This window comes from Cervus elaphus, chromosome 1 (assembly GCF_910594005.1).
Source record: "Cervus elaphus chromosome 1, mCerEla1.1, whole genome shotgun sequence".
Taxonomy (NCBI): Eukaryota; Metazoa; Chordata; class Mammalia; order Artiodactyla; family Cervidae; genus Cervus; species Cervus elaphus.
Genome location: NC_057815.1, coordinates 87,908,552 through 87,927,166, shown reverse-complemented (window position 1 = coordinate 87,927,166; position 18,615 = coordinate 87,908,552). Strand labels below are relative to the sequence as shown.

Genomic DNA, 18,615 nt, shown 5'->3' with positions numbered 1-18,615 from the left:
CTTCCATCTACACAGAGGGTCCTCGGCCACTGGCACAGCACAGCCCTTACCCCCCTGGTGTGGCACCTGCTCTGGCTCTGTGACTCATTCTTTCCCACAGTGTGGTTCTGTCTACCATTTATCTCATGCCCATGGTCCCAAAGATCTGCCCCAGAGAGCATCCTAGAGTATGATGGGAGACCCGGAGTCCAATTCACCCGCTCTGGCTGCTGCCAAAGCCACAGCAAGGGACGGGGCGCAAAGATCCTTCAGCCCTTGTCTCCCCACTCCACCTACCCAGAATACCACAGCCCGGGTGGCAGAAGAAGAAGGCGGAGGCTTTGTCACCTGGCCAAGACAGTGGCCGGGGCCTGGGCCTTGCTCTGACAGACTTTGGATTAGAAGCTGAGTCTCCTATGCAAACCTCGTTTCCCCCTCCCCCTGCTGACACCTCGAAGGGCTGCCAGGAGGAGTCTGTCCAGGGCTTCTTAATCTCACCACTACTGGCATTTAGGATCAGAAATTCTTTGTTGGTGGGGGAGAGGGCATTCTGGACAATGTAGGATATTTATCAGCATTCAAACCAGCAGCATTCGCCCGCAGAGTTGTGACAACCAAAACCGTCTCAACACGCTGCCTCCAGGAGGCAAAAAGAGCCCCTGCAGGGTTGTGGACCACCGATCTCATGAAGGCAGGGCGCCCAGCATGGGGCTGCCATAGACTCAACAAGTGGGTGCCCATTCTATTCCCGGCCTAAACCTAGGTTTTGAGAAAATTAACCAACTCCATCCAATCCTCTGCGACCCCCTAAACTAGTGAACGTGTCCTCAGATTAGAAGGAGCTGTACCAATGGAAGCCGTACATTAAGGGGGAAGAAGAGGGTCCAAGGGTCAATTCACTTTCCCCTCAACCCAGCAACCAGCAGAGGGCTATCTCCCCAGTAATAAACCATAGGCCCCATCCCAGCCTACTCCTTGAGTCTCTAATGAGACGAGGGCCCCCCAGCTGTGGGCCACCCTGGCACCATCTTGGATCAGAATGGGTCCTGGAGCAGGAACAGGACAGACCCCAGGCCAGCAAGGCAGCAGTAGCAGAACCCAGCCACACGAGGCCCAGGAAGCCAGGCTTGGCCTGGTCCCTTGTGCACAGAGAGAACACTGGCCTAGACGCTCAGAGATGGGTTCCAGTCCTGCTCTGCCGTTGACCACATCATCTTGACTCTGCTCTGCTCTGGGCCTCACTTTACCCCTGGAGCATGAAGATCAGAGCAGAGCAGTGGTTCTCAACCCCAGCAGCGCATCAGAATCACTCTGGAGAGGTTTACAAACTACCGACGCCTTGGGCTCAGTCCCAGCCCGATGAAGTCAGAATCGCGGGAGCGCCAGATGACCACTCAGTTAGCACAGGTGATGAATCCCCTTCTCTGCAGTGATGGCAAAGCCTTGTCCCCAAATTGAAAGATCAGAGATACACGGAAGAGCGGAACTGAATCAGCTCTCCTAGCCAAAGCTTCAGTGCAAAAAGGCCTGACCCAGACCACACTCAAACATACTCTCCTTTGCTTGCCTAGAGCCAGCCCAGGGCCACAGGCCAGGGGTCTGGGCCATGCAGCCCATCTGATTGCCCGCTGGACACCTGGTCCCCACTACCCACTTCTGAATCTTTGCTCACAAGTGCCCTCAAATGCCCCTCTTGAAGGCCCAGTTCAAAGGCCCTCCCCACCCTCGCTTTCATCTGAGCCCCCACAGCACATCACATCCCCACCTCCTCGGAACAGCCTCATTAGAAAAAGAAGTTTCCACGGCAGAAGGTGTGAGTCCTGGGAAGGCCAGGGGAGCAGGGCTGGGCCCGTCCATCTAGGACGCCCGTACAGGCTCTGCCTCACCGCAGGTGCTCAGGAATAGGGGCTGAGTTGCACATGCTCAGCTGACCTGCACCCAGTGATCGGGGAGACGAGGGCAGCCAGAGGTGTCCACCCACATTCTTGGAGCCACTTTCAGGGCACAGCTGACCTGACTGTGTGAAAGGGGGCAGGTCCCCATGGCCTGCCTATTCCTCTGTCCTTCCGCTTCTGCACCTGTTCAATCGCAATGAGGACAGCGGCTCCGACAAATCAGAGGGAGAATCCTTAAGTGTCCCGGAGTGTCCACAGCTGCCTGGCCGCCAGCCGGCCTCAGGTGGGAGACCCGTGGGCAGTGGGGCCCAGGGGAAGGGAACCAGACAACTCACCACGGCCTCCCCACCTCAAACCAGTTTCTCTGCATTTGCTTGGCAAGTCTCAGGGTTTAAATCCAGCAAACTCCCCCTTAGGGAGGCCCTAGCTGCCTGCCCTCCAAGCACCACCTCTCCTCAACCCTCCAGCCCCCATCCCCACGGGGCAGAGAACTGCACAAACACCGACAGAGGGCCCGATCCGTGGTGCAGTACTGCCTCGGGTCCAGTCCTCCAAGGTCCAGCTCCCCACCCAGCTACTAACCCCTTCATGGCTCTGGAATTCCAGAGACAGGCCCCCAAGGAGGCAATGAGGCAAGACTGACCTCCCATTCTGCCCGCTGATCCCATCAGGCAGGGCTGCCCTCCAACCCCCAGGCACACCACACAGGCCAGCAGCATAGCGCCCAAGGGAAAGCTCAGCACAGCTGCCTCTGGGTGACCCTGGGCCAGTCTCCTGCTCGCTCCGGCTGGCCGTGAAGGATCCTTCTGGTGCAAACTTCTGTCCCCAGCCATGGACAAAATCACTCTAACAATCAAAAATTGAGCTAGAGACTGCGCCCTTTTCCCTGGGGGCCTTTTAAACAATGGCTGGGAGTTGCACTGTGATGTTTCCTGCACCCCATCCAGCCGGAGTTTGCCTGCAAGAAGTGTCATAGTCCAGGGACATCCCCCATCTCCATGCGGGAATGCCAGCAGGCTGGGGCCTGGGGCCTCCAGAAACACTGACGTGTGTGTCCCCGTAAAAGCCTGGTCTGGCCACAGGCCTCCTCCAGGCCCCCCTGAGGGAAGCCTGGGGGAGTCAGAGGGTTGGTCCCCCAGAGCTAGACATGTCCCTGCAAAGAGCAGTCCCAGGGCCTTCAGGGACTTCCACCACTGGAGACCCTAAAGGGCCAACGTGCTTTCTTGGCCTCCTTTCCAGAGTTCGGGCAAGGCTCCTGGGAAATCAGCAGAGAGCGGGACTCACCTCATCCAGTTGGCTTTAGTCTCATCTGACCCATCTATGGACTTGTAGCGGTTGTTCTTGTCCACAATCTGGAAGACAGAGAGAAAGTCTCGAAATGGGCATCTTTGAGGGGTGGGCTCTTGCGTCCCCAGCCTCCTCCCCAGACCAGGGCCCAAGGCCACCACCCAGAACCCTCCCTGTGGCCTCCCGCTATAAGCCCCCATTGTTGCAAGACTGACCCGGACCTGGGCAGGGATCCCATCTCCCTCCTCTGCCTTGAAGGCATACCCAGCACATGCCAACAGGTGGCATTGCCAAGAACATCACATTGCAACAGCAGTTGAATTCAGGCGTTCCTCTCTGTCTACGATTTCTGCGGGAGATAAGAGGCTGACACCAGATGACCCGGCATATGTGATTCCAGTGGGTCCCTCCTATCCCCAATCTCTAAACGTTCAAGAACACCAGGGTTCAGGGTGGACTCCTTCATCTTCCATAAAACTGTCTTTATTTCATCATCATTTTTGAATCACAGCTCAGCTGGATATGGAATTCTAGACAGATGAAGTTTATTTTCTTTCAGAAAAGAAAGACTGCCAAAAACGCTCCCATAGGCTCTTAAGCAACCTACTATTAGTCTATGTTGTTCTTTTGTGGGTAATCCGTCTACAGTAAATTCTAAGACTTCCTCTTTATGCTTGATTTTCTGCAGTTTCACTGTGTGGTTTTAAAGTGGAGATTTACTTTTTAAAATTCTCATTGCTTGTCAAGCATATTACTTGATTAGGATTTATACCTCCTTTACAACTCTGGAAAATTCTGAGCTATTATGCTTTTGAGTACAGCTTCTCAGTCATTTTCTTTAGTCTCTTCTTGCAGAATTTCCATTAAACATATGTGGTTGGAACCCAGTCTATTCTCCAGGTCTTACAACTACTCTTTCATAGTTTTCCCTCTATGTCTTTCTGGGTGATGTTCTCAGAAAATTTCTTAGAATGCTCTTCCAACTCACTCATTTACTCTTTGACCATGTTCATTCCAGAGTTTATGACTATTGACGTTTTTCCTTCCTTCCCTTCCTTTTTAAAAGACTTTTAATGCAATTAATATTTTTCATTCCCAGAAATTTCAATTGGGTCTTTTTCACTCTCATCTTTTCTTATTCTGCCTCTTTTTGTTTCATAATGCTGTGCTCCTTTCTTTTTCTAACAGCTTTACTGAAATATAATTAACATGTAATATGCCACGTGATAAATTTTGACAAATGCATATATCACAGTTAAGATAATAAACATATCCATCACCCCTAAGAACTACTTTATGGCCTCTGTGATCTCTTGCCCTTGCCTCTCTCCGTATCTCCCATTCTCAGCTCCACAGGCAACCAGGGAGCTGCTTTCTGTCACTACAAATTACTTTGCATGTTCCATAACTTTATACAAATAGAATCAAATGGAAGGCATGTCTGCCCTTCTTTCACTCAGCACAATTATTTTGAGATTCATTCCTACTGGTGTGTGTATCAGAGTTCATTTCTTTGTGTTGGTGAGTAGTATTCCATTGCTTGGACGTGTCACTATTTTTTTAGTCTCTATTGCTGGACATTTGGGTTGTGGCTAGTTTTGGTTATTACAAATAACACTGCTAAGAGACATCACTAGCAAATCTTTTTCTTTTATTGGAGTATAATTGCTTTACAACATTCTGTGAGTTTCTGCTGCATAATGAAGTGAATCAGCTATATGTATGCGTATATTCTCTCCCTCTTGCACCTTCTTCCCATCCCCCATCCACCCCTCCAGGCCATCACAGAGCCTCGAGATGCACTGCCCGTGCTATACGGCAGCCTTCCACTAGCCAGCTATTTGACACATGGTATTGTGTGTATGTCAACCCTAATCTCCCAGTTCGTCCCTCTCTCCCCTTCCCCACTATCCACAAGTCCATTCTCTACACCTGCTTTTGTATAAATACATATGCTTATTTCTCTTGGGCAAATACTTAGAAGTGGAATTGCTGGGACACATGGTAAGAATATACTTAAATTTTAAGAAACTGCTAAACTGTTTTCCAAAGTGGTTGCACCATTTTACATTCCCATCAGTCATATGTGGAATTTCCAGTTGATCCAGATCCTTGCCAATACTTGGATGAACTGGCTTTTTTTGTTTTAGCCATTTTGACAGGTATGAAGCAGTATTCATTGTGGTTTTAATTTGCATTTTTCTGATGATTAATGTCACTTGAGCATCTTTTTGTGCACTCATTTGTCAGCTGCGTATCTTCTTTGAAGTGTCTATTCAAATCTTTTGCCCATTTTTATTGTTTTTTTCTTACTGTTGAGTTCTGAGAGTTTTAAATGGACTTCCCAGGTGGTGATAGTGTTAAAGAACACACCTGCCAATGCAGGACACATAAGACACGTGGATTGGATCTCTGGGTTGGGAAGATTCCCTGGAGGAAAGCATGGCAACCCACTCCACTATTCTTGCCTAGAGAATCCCATGGACAGAGGAGCCTGGTGGTCCAGAGTCACAAAGAGTCAGACACAATAAGCAACTTAGCACCCGTGCACGAGAGTTTTGTTTTTTTTTTTAATGCATTTTAGATATAATTCCTTTATCAGAATATGACTTACAAATACTTTCTCCTAGTCTGTGGCTTGTTTATTGACTCTCTTAACACCATCTTTCTAAGAGAGAGATTTTAAATTCAAACAAAAAACACCAGTCTTACTCTTCTTAATGGATGTTATTCTTACTCTTTCTTTGAAGATCCCAAAGCTGTGAGTGTTAATGATATATTATCCCTTTCATCCATAGTAACAGAACCCCTGGATTATAACTGAGTACCTAGCTATCTGTAATAACAATACATCTCTTGACTTCTCCTCTGACCGAGTTCTGGCCAATAGAGTGGAGATGGAAGTATCGTGCGTCATCTTCCTGAAAACGTCTCTAAAAGACAGCTGATGTATACCCGTCTACCATCCTGTGGCCTTGAATGCAGATATCATGGCTAGGGCTCTAGCTCTCACTTTGAACTATGAGGATATAATCCAAGCGTTGAGACAGCGATTAGCGGGATCAGGCTAGGTTCCTGAGGACTTAACACAAGCTCAGAATTTATTCATAGAAGAACACAATTTCTGTTTTGCATAAGCCACTATTATTTTAAATCTCACAGTCAAACCTATTCCTGACAGACCCTAAACAGTTGTTTTATATTCATTTTCAAAAAAATACTATTTTTATTTTAATTAGAGTGAATTCAACTGTCATTGTTTTTGAAGGCTCTCATTGTAACATCAATTTTCTTCATTAGTTTTGGAGGTTTGGTTCAGAGGCTCATCTTGAATAGGAGTCTTTCTGCCTATTACTTGCTTTTTGTCATTTTAAGCAGTCAACCTGGCTCCCGTCTCCACCTTACACAAGACATTTCTATTTCACAGTGGCCCACAGGAGCTAAAGCTGATGGCTGTCTGTGCCTGTACTAGATGAGGGCTCTGTGGGCCTTTGTTTTCAGCTCTGCAGTCACTTTATGCTTCTTTCTCCCTCTCTTTTCTTCTCCTTCCTTTTATTTGGGGGGAGGCAGCTCAAAGCATGAACTCTCCGTCCACCTGGATTGGAAGCCCCACTGCCTCCTCCACACACGCCTTCTTTAACTATACTCTCTCTTTGGATATTTACATCTATTCCCACATTCTCAATTTGTTCACTACTCACAGATTTTCATCCCAAGCCCCAGGCATGAATATCTAATTCCCACACGACATGCTGTCTTACTGGCAGTTCAAACTCACCTCAGGCCCCACCCCCAAGCCTATTCCTCTCTTTTTCTCCCTCACAGTATTTGAAGCCACCATCCACTCAGATTTCAGAAAGAAAGCCATCCCCACCAAACCCCAGTGAACCGTACACTTTAAATGAATGGAGTGTATAGTATGTGAACTATATCTCCACAAAGCTGTTAAAAAAAGTCATCCTTCATGCCTCCCTAATTTTTTTTAAATGTATTGAAGTACAGTTGACTTGCAATGTTGTATGTAATTTCTTCTGTACAGCAGAGCATCATATATATACACACACAGATACATATATATATCTGTTTTCATATTCTTTTCTATTATGGTCTATCACAGGATATTGAATACAGTTCTCTGTGCCATATACAGTAGGACCTTGTTGCTTATCCATCCTGTATATAACAGCTTGCACCTGCTAATCCAAAACTCCCAGTCCTTCCCTCCTCCATGCCCTTCTCCTTGGCATCACAAGCCTGTTTTCCATGAGCCTGTTTTTATTTCGTAGATATGTTCATTTGTGTCATATTTTAGCTTCCACATATAAGTGATATCATACGGTATTTGTATTTCTCTTTCTGACTTACTTCACTTAGTATGATAATCTCTAGGTCCATCCATGTTTCTGCAAATAGCATTATTTCATTCTTTTTACGGCTGAGTAATATTCCATTGTGTCAATATGTATGCACTACATACATATTTACTTTATTTTACTTCTTCATCTCTCAGTGGACATTTAGATTGCTTCCGCGGCCTGGCTATTGTAAACAGTGGTACTATGAAAAAAGGGGTCATGCCTCTGTCTCTTGATCCCCCATATCTAATCCCTCAGCATGTCATCCAAACCTGATTTCAAAACTGCTCCTGTCTCCACTGCTTCCAGACGTCATGAGCTCTTCTCAAGACAAGTACAAGAGATCCCAACTAACCTCCCAGTGCCATTCTTAACTCTCCACTGATTCTCCTCATAGCAGCCAGAGAAATGTATTAATGTAAACTTTAGAACATGCCACTCACCAGCTCAAGAAGGCATTCACTGTACTTAAAGCAAAATTCATACTTAAGGTCATCATCTGCAAGGCTTTACAACCTGGTCCCTGCCTACCTCCCAACTCTCTCAGGCCCCTCTTTCCCCCATTCACTCTTCTGCAGCCACTTTTTAAAAAATAATGATCATAAAATAGTTCAGGCATTGAAATATTATAAAGAGCAATGCAACTGATCACTCTGTATCCATCAGCAAGAGCCAGCAAAAATGACCATCAGCCAATTCTCTCCCAGACCTCTGTCTCCCCTAGCATCAGGAAAATACACAGATGTCATTGAAGAGCATCTCTGCCTCCAACTCACTCTCTTTCCCACCCTCCTTCCAAGCGTAACCACCATCCTGAAGCTGGAAGGGAGCCTTCTTGATTTTTACTGTTTCAGGCCTTTTTCTAAAAAACAACACACAGAGTTGCTGTACATGCCTGTAAAGTTTACAGAAATGGCACCCAAGTGAATGTGTTATCCTAAGGCAACTCTTTCCCACCACGTTTTATATGGCTGGTCCCATCTTACCTTTTGGGTCTTGGTTTCTGTCCGCCCCTCGGAAGAAGCTTTTCCTGATCTGAACCTCGAGGAGGTTCTCCCCTTCCACACCTTGACCTCCACACACCTGCCCCTCTCAGCATTCTCTCTAAACATCATCCTGCTGCCTCCTTTGAGAGACCTAACTGTAGGGTCTGTCTACCTGTCAGTGTGGTAACTGACTGCCTCCTTCATTACAGCAAAGCTCATGAAGACCAAGCTCATGACTATCTGCTCATGATGGTGGCCTGGCTCTGGTTCCTAACACAGGGCCTGGCATGCGGTAGAGTCCTGGTTGAATGAATGATCTGATGAGGAGCCTTTTAAATGACAAGCAAGCTAAAGGAAAAAAATTACATAGGGTTCATACTTGAGTGAAAAGGAAAAGAGTGGCTAGAACTGGCTTGTCCTGCTTAACGAGAACTGACTCTGAAATTTTCCAGTCTCATGAACCAGCTGTGAAACACAGTCATTATTAAAAATATAAATTATATGAACTTGCAATTCAGTATATTCTATTTTTAAAAAGGTAAAACATACCCAAAGCTTCCTGATTATTTTACTATATTTTATGATGTTGATATTCTTGAGGATGCTGGCATCTGTAGAGTAGAAATACTATAGATTCACTGTCATGACACAGCTCTTCCCATCTGTTCATTTAGTGCCTTCATGTTGGCGGCCTAAAACCAGACATGGTGGGAGCCTTGACACCAAGGAAACTGGCACGTGTATTCCCCACCACAACCATCGCCAGCAGGTTGTTAACTAGTTACCAGCACATCTCTCTGTGTGTCTCGCTATGCACAGAAAGTCTGGGAGATACACTTCAAACTCTCATATCTGGTTACCTCTAGAGGGGAGGATAGAGGGAAGGAGGATCAAGCTTTGGCTTTGTCTATTTATGAGATTTCACTGTCTCCACCGTTTAAAATTCACGGACAGAAAGAGAGAACATGAAAGTCAGGCCTTCCGTCCCCTGCCAGTCTCCCCAGATGACACCCCAGTCTTCAGGGACCTTCCCCAGGAATCTCGTGGAACCCTGTACTTTATCATAATATTAATCATCCTTCACTAGCATTTTCTGATTACTCCTTTCTCTCCAGGGGGGAAAACAGAAGCTTCTGTAGGTCCCGAAGCCAGCTGCAAGAACACCCAGTGGTTAGTGAGAGTTGTGGAGCCTGAGGCTTTGGCTGGAGCTTCAGCGTCACCACTGACAAGCTAACTGGCCTTGAGCAGGTGCCTTCACTGGCCAGGCTTCAGCATCCTCATCTGCAAAATGGGGAAAGCAACCTTGCCGCCCTGCCGTAACGATTGATGCGGAAGGCACTCCATAAACAGTCACAATTATGTTTATTAAGGGGACCAAAGGTTAGTTATGATTCATTCTGGGTGGTGGGAGGTTTGCGTAAAACTCCAAGTATTACAACATATAGTTGTAAAACTGTATGTATTATTGTTGTATAGCTATATGTATTACAACACGCAGTTGTAATCAGACTTTTTGCAGCCTCAGCTGGGCCGAGAGGCCTGGGTGGGAGCTGTGAGGTACCCTGGAGCTCCCTAAGATCTCTGCTGCTGGGTTCAGATCCCAGGTTTGCTGAGGGATGTTTCTTGGCTTATTTTTCCCATCAGTCAGGCTTTTCTCCAATCAAGCATTTATTCATTCAACAAGTATCACCGAGGGAGCAGCTATACAGACAGGCTCTGGGGATAAAATGGTGATCTGGGAAGATAATGTCTTTGCACAAAACTCACAGTCCAGCAGACATGCAAGAGAGGCCACTATGTGGTCCTGCGGTCAGAACTATGGTGGGGAATTCTGCAGAACATGGGAGCACAGAGCCGGAGCCCTGAAACTGGTGGTCATCGAGGACTTTCTTGGGAGGTGTGGAATCTAAGCTGAAGTCTTAGAGAAGAAGAGGGTGAGGGAGTTCTAGTGGAGGAAGCAGGGGGTGAGTGGGATCACAGAGGGTGTTCAGAGCACATCACATGCTACTGATGAGCCCCCATCATCCAAGTAGAGAGCAGGCTGTAGACCTCAAGTCCTGGGACTGAGATGGTCCAGGAAGGGCCAGCCAGGGCCAGATGCTCAGGACCAGGCCTCAAAAGACTGGTTCCCAGCATCCTCCCTTGCCTTATCCCTCAAGGTCGACTCCTTGGCCACTCTGAACTCAGCACTTCTTAGACCAGCCCAGGCTCTGAACACTGTGACGTGAGAAGGACTCTGACACCCTGAGTCTGACCAAAGAAGGGCGACCAGCATTGGAAGAGGGTCCCTTAGCCTGGAGAAGAAGAGGCTAGCGAAAGCAGACATATCATCAAATGTGGGAAGGACCCTCATGTAGGGGAGGGCAGGCAAAACCAGGACCACTTGAGGGATGGAGGACCTGAACTCAGCATGAGGAATATGCATGCAGAACAGTCCTAACATACATGTTCTAACATGCAGAATAGTCTTATAATAGAACAAGCAGCCTTGTGAGGAGGTGAGTTTCTTGTCACCGGGGGTATTTAAGCAGTAGCAGGACAACCCACTATCAGGGGAGCCAAAGAAAGAATTTTCCCACTGAGTGGAAGTCTGTCCTAAATGACCTATAAAATTCTGTTTAAGAAATTTAAGATTCTATGTGGGCATAGCCTCAGAAAATAATATAAAAAACATGAGGTTTGCCTCCCTGGGACAGGCATGGGTCCACATAGACTAGAATGCTATTTTCTGATCATGGTAATAACAAAGACATCAGCCTTAAGACTTTACCCACTGCCACTGATGGAACAACTTCACTGTGCCAAGTACTCTGGTACCCTGTTTCATGAATTCTCACAACTCAATGAAGGTAACTACAACTCTTATTCCCATTTTACAGGCTAGGAAACTGAGGTTCAGAGCCAGTAGGCAGCTTGCCTGAGGCCACAAAGGAAACGTGTGGGGCGGCTGGAGTTCAGACTCTGTAGGTACAGCCCATGCTCTTAAGCACTCGGCAGAGTGACAGATGTTAGCCCAGGCTTCCCCGATGACCTCATGAGAATCAATCAGGAACGTCCTGGGGTCCTCTCTGAACTCCCGGCTTTGCTGCTGGTTTGAGCAAATCCGCTATGGAAAGACAGCAGTTTAATAGGGAGGAACAATCTGCTTTGCTGCAGAACGTCTGCCACCATCGACGATTCACTGCTGGGTTCCTCTAAATGGTGCCATAACCAGATGCTGCAGAGATTGGATTTTTAAAATCCTGATTTGCTTGCAACTTTCCAGGAACCCATCAGTTCCATAAAGAATTCTGATTTTCAGCTCTGCAGCTCCTCTCAGGGCAAAGCAGTTACAAAAATGATTTGTGAAGCCATCGACAGTGGACAAAGCTCTTTCACACAGATGCTCCTCCCAGAGGCCCAGGAGGTTGACAGCATCACCTTTGCCTCCAGTCACTTCCCAGGCTGGCCAACTGAAATGCAGAGAGATAAAGACGGTGACCTTCCCAGGTGGCCTGGGAAGAGACCTGCCTGCCAATGCAGGAGCCACAGGAGATGCGGGTTCAGTCCCTGGGTCGCAAAGATCTCCTGGAGGAGGACACGGCAACCCACTCCAGTATTCTTGCCTGAAGAATCCCATGGACAGAGCAGCCTGGCAGGCTACAGTCCACAGGGTCTCAAAGAGTTGGACATGACTGAAGTGACTTAGCAACATGCAAAGAGGTTAACCTAGACGTGAACTTGAACTCTGGCCTCTGCTACGCCCAGAAACACAGAATGAAGAACTTTTAAAGGGGCCTCTGAGATTATTCAAGCCATGGGTTCCTAACTTGGTATCAATGAATTCCCTAAAATGTGTACAACATTTTATGAATATTGGTATAGGAAGATAACCTCCTCGGTGACTCAGGAGGCTCAAGAACCACGATCTAACCCATCTCCACACCTCCCCACCACCATTTAACTGACAATGGAATTAGTACAGTCGGCCCTATCTATGTACCTGGTTCGATCCCTGGTCAGGGAACTAGAACCCACATGCTGCAACTAAAGAGATTCCCACATGCCACAAAAGACCTGGCATAGCCAAATAAATAAATACACTGTTTAAAGTATACAGGAAGATAAGTGCAGGTCATTTGCAAACATTGCACCATTTTATATAAAGGACTTGAGCATCCATGGATTTGGGTATCCATGGAGGTCCCTGGCATCAATCCCTGTCAATTCTGAGAAAAAACTTTACATATTGCCTTTTATTATTCTAATTATCAAATTTCAAAAAGGCCCTGGGGACCTGGGAAATGAGGTATGCTTACATACAATTGCAAATTCCACATCTGTAATCTCACACATCACCCCTAGTCAGTCCTGAGACCCGCATGAAGCTAACTGGAGATAATCAGGCTGCAACATGCCCCTCACCTGCTCTGCACCAGGCAGGCAACAAGCATGGACACTCACAATTCATGGGGGATGTTCCTTTAGACTGGGGGTTTCCATTTGATGGATCAGAGAAATAGAGCCCAAAGAGAACAGTGACTAGCCCAAAGGCACACTTTCCTCAAGTGGGAGGAAAGAGATTCCAGAGCCCTGCCACCAATGCAGACACCTCTTCCCTTTCCAAGTCCCTCTGCTCAGCCTGGTAAGGGAACTGGCCTTGGATCCAGCCACAGAAACAACCACCCCCTACCCTGCACACACTCGGCCTCACCCCCCTCGGTAATAAATCTGGCTGTTGGAGAAACTGGTGAAATGAGTCCTTGGGCCAGGACGTGAGGACCAGTGTGAGGAGACTGGCCTGAATCCTGTCTCCTCATTATGCCTGACATGAGGGTCTCAGGACAAGGGTTGAGGAGAGAGTCAGAAGAATCTGCCCACCTCAGGGGCAGCAAAAATGCAAATAAGAATGGGCATGTCGGACTTCCCTGGTGGTACAAAGGATGGCAGCCTGCCTGCCAATGCAGGCGACAGGGGTTCGATCCCTGGTCCTCGTGGATTCCACATGCCTTGTAGCAATTAAGCTTCTGCACCACAATTACCAAGCCCACTCTCTAGAGCCCTTGAGCTGCAACTACTGAAGCCCATGCAACCTAGAGACCGTGCTCCGCAATAAGAGAAACCACCACAATGGGAAGCTCACACACCTCAACTGGAGAGTAGCCCCCGCTCTCCCCAACTAGAGAAAGCCCACACGCAACAACAAAGACCCAGTGCAACCAAAAATAAATAAATCATTTATGTTTTTTAAAAGAATGGGCATGTCGCCAGAGAGAAATTAGCTGCAAATAAACTGTATACATCACGCTACAGATCTGCCTGTCAATGCAGGAGATGAAGGTTCGATCCCTGGGTCAGGAAGAGCCCCTGGAGAAGGAAATGGCAACCCATTCCAGTAGTCTGGCCTGGGAAATCCGATGGACAGAGGAGCCTGGTGGGCTGCAGTCAGCCCATGGGTTTGCGAAGAGTGGGACACGCCTGAGCCAACAGACACAGGCTTCCCTTGTAGCTCAGACAGTAAAGAATCCACCTGCAACGCAGGAGATGTGAGTTCGATCCCTGGGTCGGGACGATCCCCTGGAGAAGGGAATGGCTACCCACTCCAGTATCCTTGCCTGGAGAATCCCATGGACAGAGGAGCCTGGAGGGCTGCAGTCAGTCCATGGGGTCGCGAGGACTGGGACACGCCTGAGCAAGTGAACAGCAGCAGCTCTGGGCTTGTGACTGAGGTGGCACTGCCGCTGCTGCTAAGTCGCTTCCGTCGTGTCCGACTCTGTGCGACCCCATAGACGGCAGCCCACCAGGCTCCCCCGTCCCTGGGATTCTCCAGGCAAGAACACTGGAGTGGGTTGCCATTTCCTTCTCCAAGCTGGCACCTGTGGGAGACTGAATTGGTCCAGCTCTTGCCCTTCCCTATCACCCTGGCCATGAGACTCTGTGTTACACTCTGTCTTACAGGTGGCCTCTAATTCTTTACTCCTTGACTTTGGGTTCGGTCATCCGACTCGTTTGGGCAATGGGGTGGTAACAAGCATGATGCAAACACGGGCTTGACATGGGCTTGTGAGGCCCTGCCTCCAGGGCCTCTGCCTCCACCCAAGAGCTTCCCCAGGGAGCCCCAGCCTCTTCAGCCTGGGCCCAGAACAGACACACTTGGGCCAGCAGACCTGGCCCTCGGTGAGGAGCCAAGATCCCCCTGTACCTGGAGGCTGAGCATCACAGCGGAGCCCAGCTAAACCAGCCCAACCACAGGCAACCGGCGGCCAGAGCAGAATCAGTGAGGAGCTACAACCAACCAGCAGATACCCAAGCAAGGATAAATGATTGCTGTTCTCTACGCCGGGGCCTGCAGGATAAATCCAGCCCGCCACCTGTTCTGTACAGCCCACCATCTGAGAATGGTTTGTACATTTCTAGATGGTTGAAAATAACTCAAAGGAAGACTATTTTATCATGTGAAAATTACATGGAATTCAAATTTCAGCCTCCATAAACAAAGTCTTAGAATACACACACCTCTGGCCGCTCTCACACTGTGATGGATGACAGTGTGACAGACACTGTATGGGCCACAAAGCCTAAAAGACTTACTATCTAGCCATTTACACAAACATTTACAGACCTTCATTCTATTGCACTGCAGTTGGAGGTAGCTTGTTACACTGTAACAGCTGAATGACTGTACAATTATTACTACTCGCCATGAGCTAATGAAAAAAGAACAAACTTTAATATGTAAATAATGCATTCTGGCAAAGGCTAAGAAACACTGTGGCAGTTGTATTAACAAAAGATCTCCCAGTGTTTTAAATAGAGACAAACAAACAAAGAAAATAAAAGTGTCACATGGCACACCAAAGCAGAGAGGCATGCCAAATTCAGAAGAATCTGTGTCTACGTCGTCACTACTGTATTCACCCGATAAACAGAGATTTAGTTTCAGTAACGCCTGATCCAACACAGGACACCGATTTTGTTCATTTGGATTACGATGCTTGGTTTAGTTCTGTTCATTTTATATTCATAAGTTTGTCTTGGTTTAATCGTTGTTTAAAAGCTGTAAGAAATGTTGTGTTTATTTAGCTTCTATGTTTAAACCTTTTAAAGTAACTTTAGAGTAAAATTAATGTAATCATAAATAATTGGGACTCCATAATGATAAACACAGAGTCGGACATGACTGAGCAACTGAACTGAAATGATAAAAGTCAGACACCTGACCAACACATACTTGAAAAAATGTTCAACATCACCAGTCATGGAAATGCAAATTAAAACCACAATGAGCTATCACTTCACACCTGTCAGAATGGTTTTCATCAAAAAGACAAGAAATACCAAGTGTTGACGAGGATGTGGACAAAAAGGAACCTTTGAGCACTGTTTCGGGAATGTAAACTGGTGCACCTACCATGGAAACCAGTATGGAAGCTCCTTAAAAATTTAAAAATAGAACTGCCATATGATCCACTAATTTCACTTCTGGGTATTTAACCATAGGAAACTTAACACAAAAAGGTATTTGCACCCCCAAGTTCACTGCAGCATTATTTATAACAGCCAAGAAATGAAAGCAAACTAAATGCCCACCAATGGATGAATGGATAAAGGATATGTGGATAGATATACAAGGGAATATTTTTCAGCCATAAAAAAGAGGAAATCCTGCCATTCGCAATAGCATGGATAAGCCTTGAGGGCATTGTGCTAAGACAAACAAGTGAGATCAAGACAATATTATATGATCTCACTTACATGTGAAATCTAAAACAAAAAACAAACAAACCCTGAACTCATAGATATAGTAAATAGATTGATGGTTGCCAGAGGCAGAGGGTGGGGGTTTGTTAAAAATCGATGAAGGTGGTCAACATAAATTAGTGCTGGGTATGTAATGTAGAGTTTGGTAACTACAGGAATATATATAGTGATATACATATGTACACATGTTTCTTTTAAAAAGTGGCCTCAATATAACACAAGTGAGAAACAATTGCAGTAGAAGTGCGGAGGAGGCAAGGAAAGTTGAAGGTCAAGTTAGCAGTTAGTTTATGTTGAAAATTCAGAATAGTTTTTCATATTTTATTTTTGTTCCATATAGTAGATTTTAAGAATTATAGACTGGAGCTCCAGCCAAAACTAGTTAACTAGAGTATTATACTTTTTTGTGGGGAGTGGGGATATCTTTGGTTTGGCTCATGATTTAATAACAAAACTACCAGCATTTACAAAAGTTATGCAAGTCAAGCCATTTAATGCTTCTGACATTAAGAGGAACCTTAGGATTGAGGTCCATATTTTCATTTCTGGAAAAGCTGACATTGTCATTCAATAGTGTTTTAAGATCCATAACATCTTGGAACGTGAGAAAAGCAACTTTTTTCTAGCATCATCTTCCACTTTTCTCTCCCAGCACACCTTGTACCTCTATCACCCTATTACAGGGTACTGTGTGCCCTATCACCACCATTCCCCCACCTCACATTACACACGTGCCCTGGGACCTTTGTACATGCCATGCCCACTGCTCGTGATTCCGTGTTCCCTTGGTTCCTGATTCTACTCGCCACTCACTTCAACTCATCTCTGAAAACCTAGTTCAGGCTTAGAAGCAAGGACGCCCAGGAGCACTGTGTACAGCCAGTGCCCAGAGACTTGATCTCTAAATACCATTTCTCACAAAAATACACTAGAGCTCCTAAGGGGGATGACTAGAACATCTTCTTTGGGATCTCCCTGGCAGTCCCATGGTTATAATGCTGTGCTTCCGCTGCAAGGGGCACCAGTTCAATTCCCGGTCGGGGAACTAAAGATCCTACATGCCCTGTGGTAGGGCAAAAAAGAAAAAAGAAAAAAAAGAAAAAAAAACACAAAACTTTGCACGAGAAGGTAAAGAAGTACTAAAAGAAGGACAAGAAGCCAGTCTGAATGGGTTCTTGCTGGCCAACTCTAGGGCAATTTAAAGCTCAAAATGCATAATGAGAGGAATGGACCATAGCACAATGAAGAAAAAAAAAATCCATGAGTCCATACCGATAGTAAAAATAATCTTAAGGGATGAGGTGGGGGAGAAAGTTGAGTACTTCTTTTAAACAGAAGAATATTCAGTCATAAGTGTAGAAGGAATGATTAAAAATCCTTTTAAGCCATGAAAAATAATTGATACAGGCAAGAATCATCAATAGCTGCTAAGCACTGAGTTAAACAGAAGACAAACGGACGTCACAGGCTTTCGCTATCTGCCGTGAGAAAGACACAACATAACCAGTGCCAGAAATCTATAACCTGAATCCGTCGTGAGGAAACAATCAGGCAAATCTAAACTGTGGAAGGGTCTGCAAAGAACTGTCCTGAACTCTTCCAAAGTAGCAATATTGTGAACGAGAAACGCAATTCTGGGAAACTGTCCTAGAATAAAGGAGACTAATGAGACGTGACAAGTAAATGCACTGTGTGATGCTTGAGTGGGTCCTGAATGGCAGGAAGACTATCAAGGCCATTACTCAGGGCAGTTGGGAAAATCTGAATAAGGGCTATAGTTGAGACAGCACTGTTCCCTGAGTACAGTAATTATACTCTGACTACATAGGACAGGGGTCAACAAGCTACTGCTGGTAGGTCAAACCCAGCCCCTCCTCTGTTCTCACCGCCTGTGAGTTAAGCATGGTTCTGCTTGGGCTTTCTCATAACTGAAACTTTTTCCATATAATTTTATTTGCATGATTTTCAGAACTTACATAAATTCAAATTTCATTTGAAATTATACAAAATTCACATCAGTGTTTATAAATAAAGTTTTATTGGAACCCAGCAACACTTGCTCATTCACGTGCTATGAATGCTTTCACTGTACAACCGCAGAGCTGGATAATGGTGACAGACGCTGCGCGGCCACAAAGCCCGATACCTGGAGCTATGTCTCAAATAGTTCAGAAAAAAAACAAAAGAATGTGTGTGTGTGTGTGTCTGTGTGTGTCTGTGTGTGTGTGTGTCTGTGTGTGTGTCTGTGTGTGTGTGTGTCTGTGTGTCTCTGTGTGTCTGTGTGTGTGTCTGTGTCTCTGTGTCTGTGTCTGTGTGTGTCTGTGTGTGTGTCTGTGTGTGTCTGTGTGTATGTGTCTGTCTGTCTGTGTACGT

The 18,615-nt window shown here is 46.3% G+C and overlaps 1 protein-coding gene across 5 annotated transcripts in view; it reads right to left on the bottom strand.

Moving 5' to 3' along the window:
* Nucleotides 1–18,615, bottom strand: part of PRDM11 (PR/SET domain 11) — a 94,365-nt gene that overhangs the window by 27,220 nt on the left and 48,530 nt on the right. For all 5 annotated transcript variants that reach the window (XM_043910096.1, XM_043910086.1, XM_043910078.1 and 2 more), the window contains exon 5: nucleotides 3,159–3,226. In XM_043910096.1, the coding sequence (XP_043766031.1) occupies nucleotides 3,159–3,226 (68 nt within the window). The remainder of the gene's footprint in view (nucleotides 1–3,158; nucleotides 3,227–18,615) is intronic.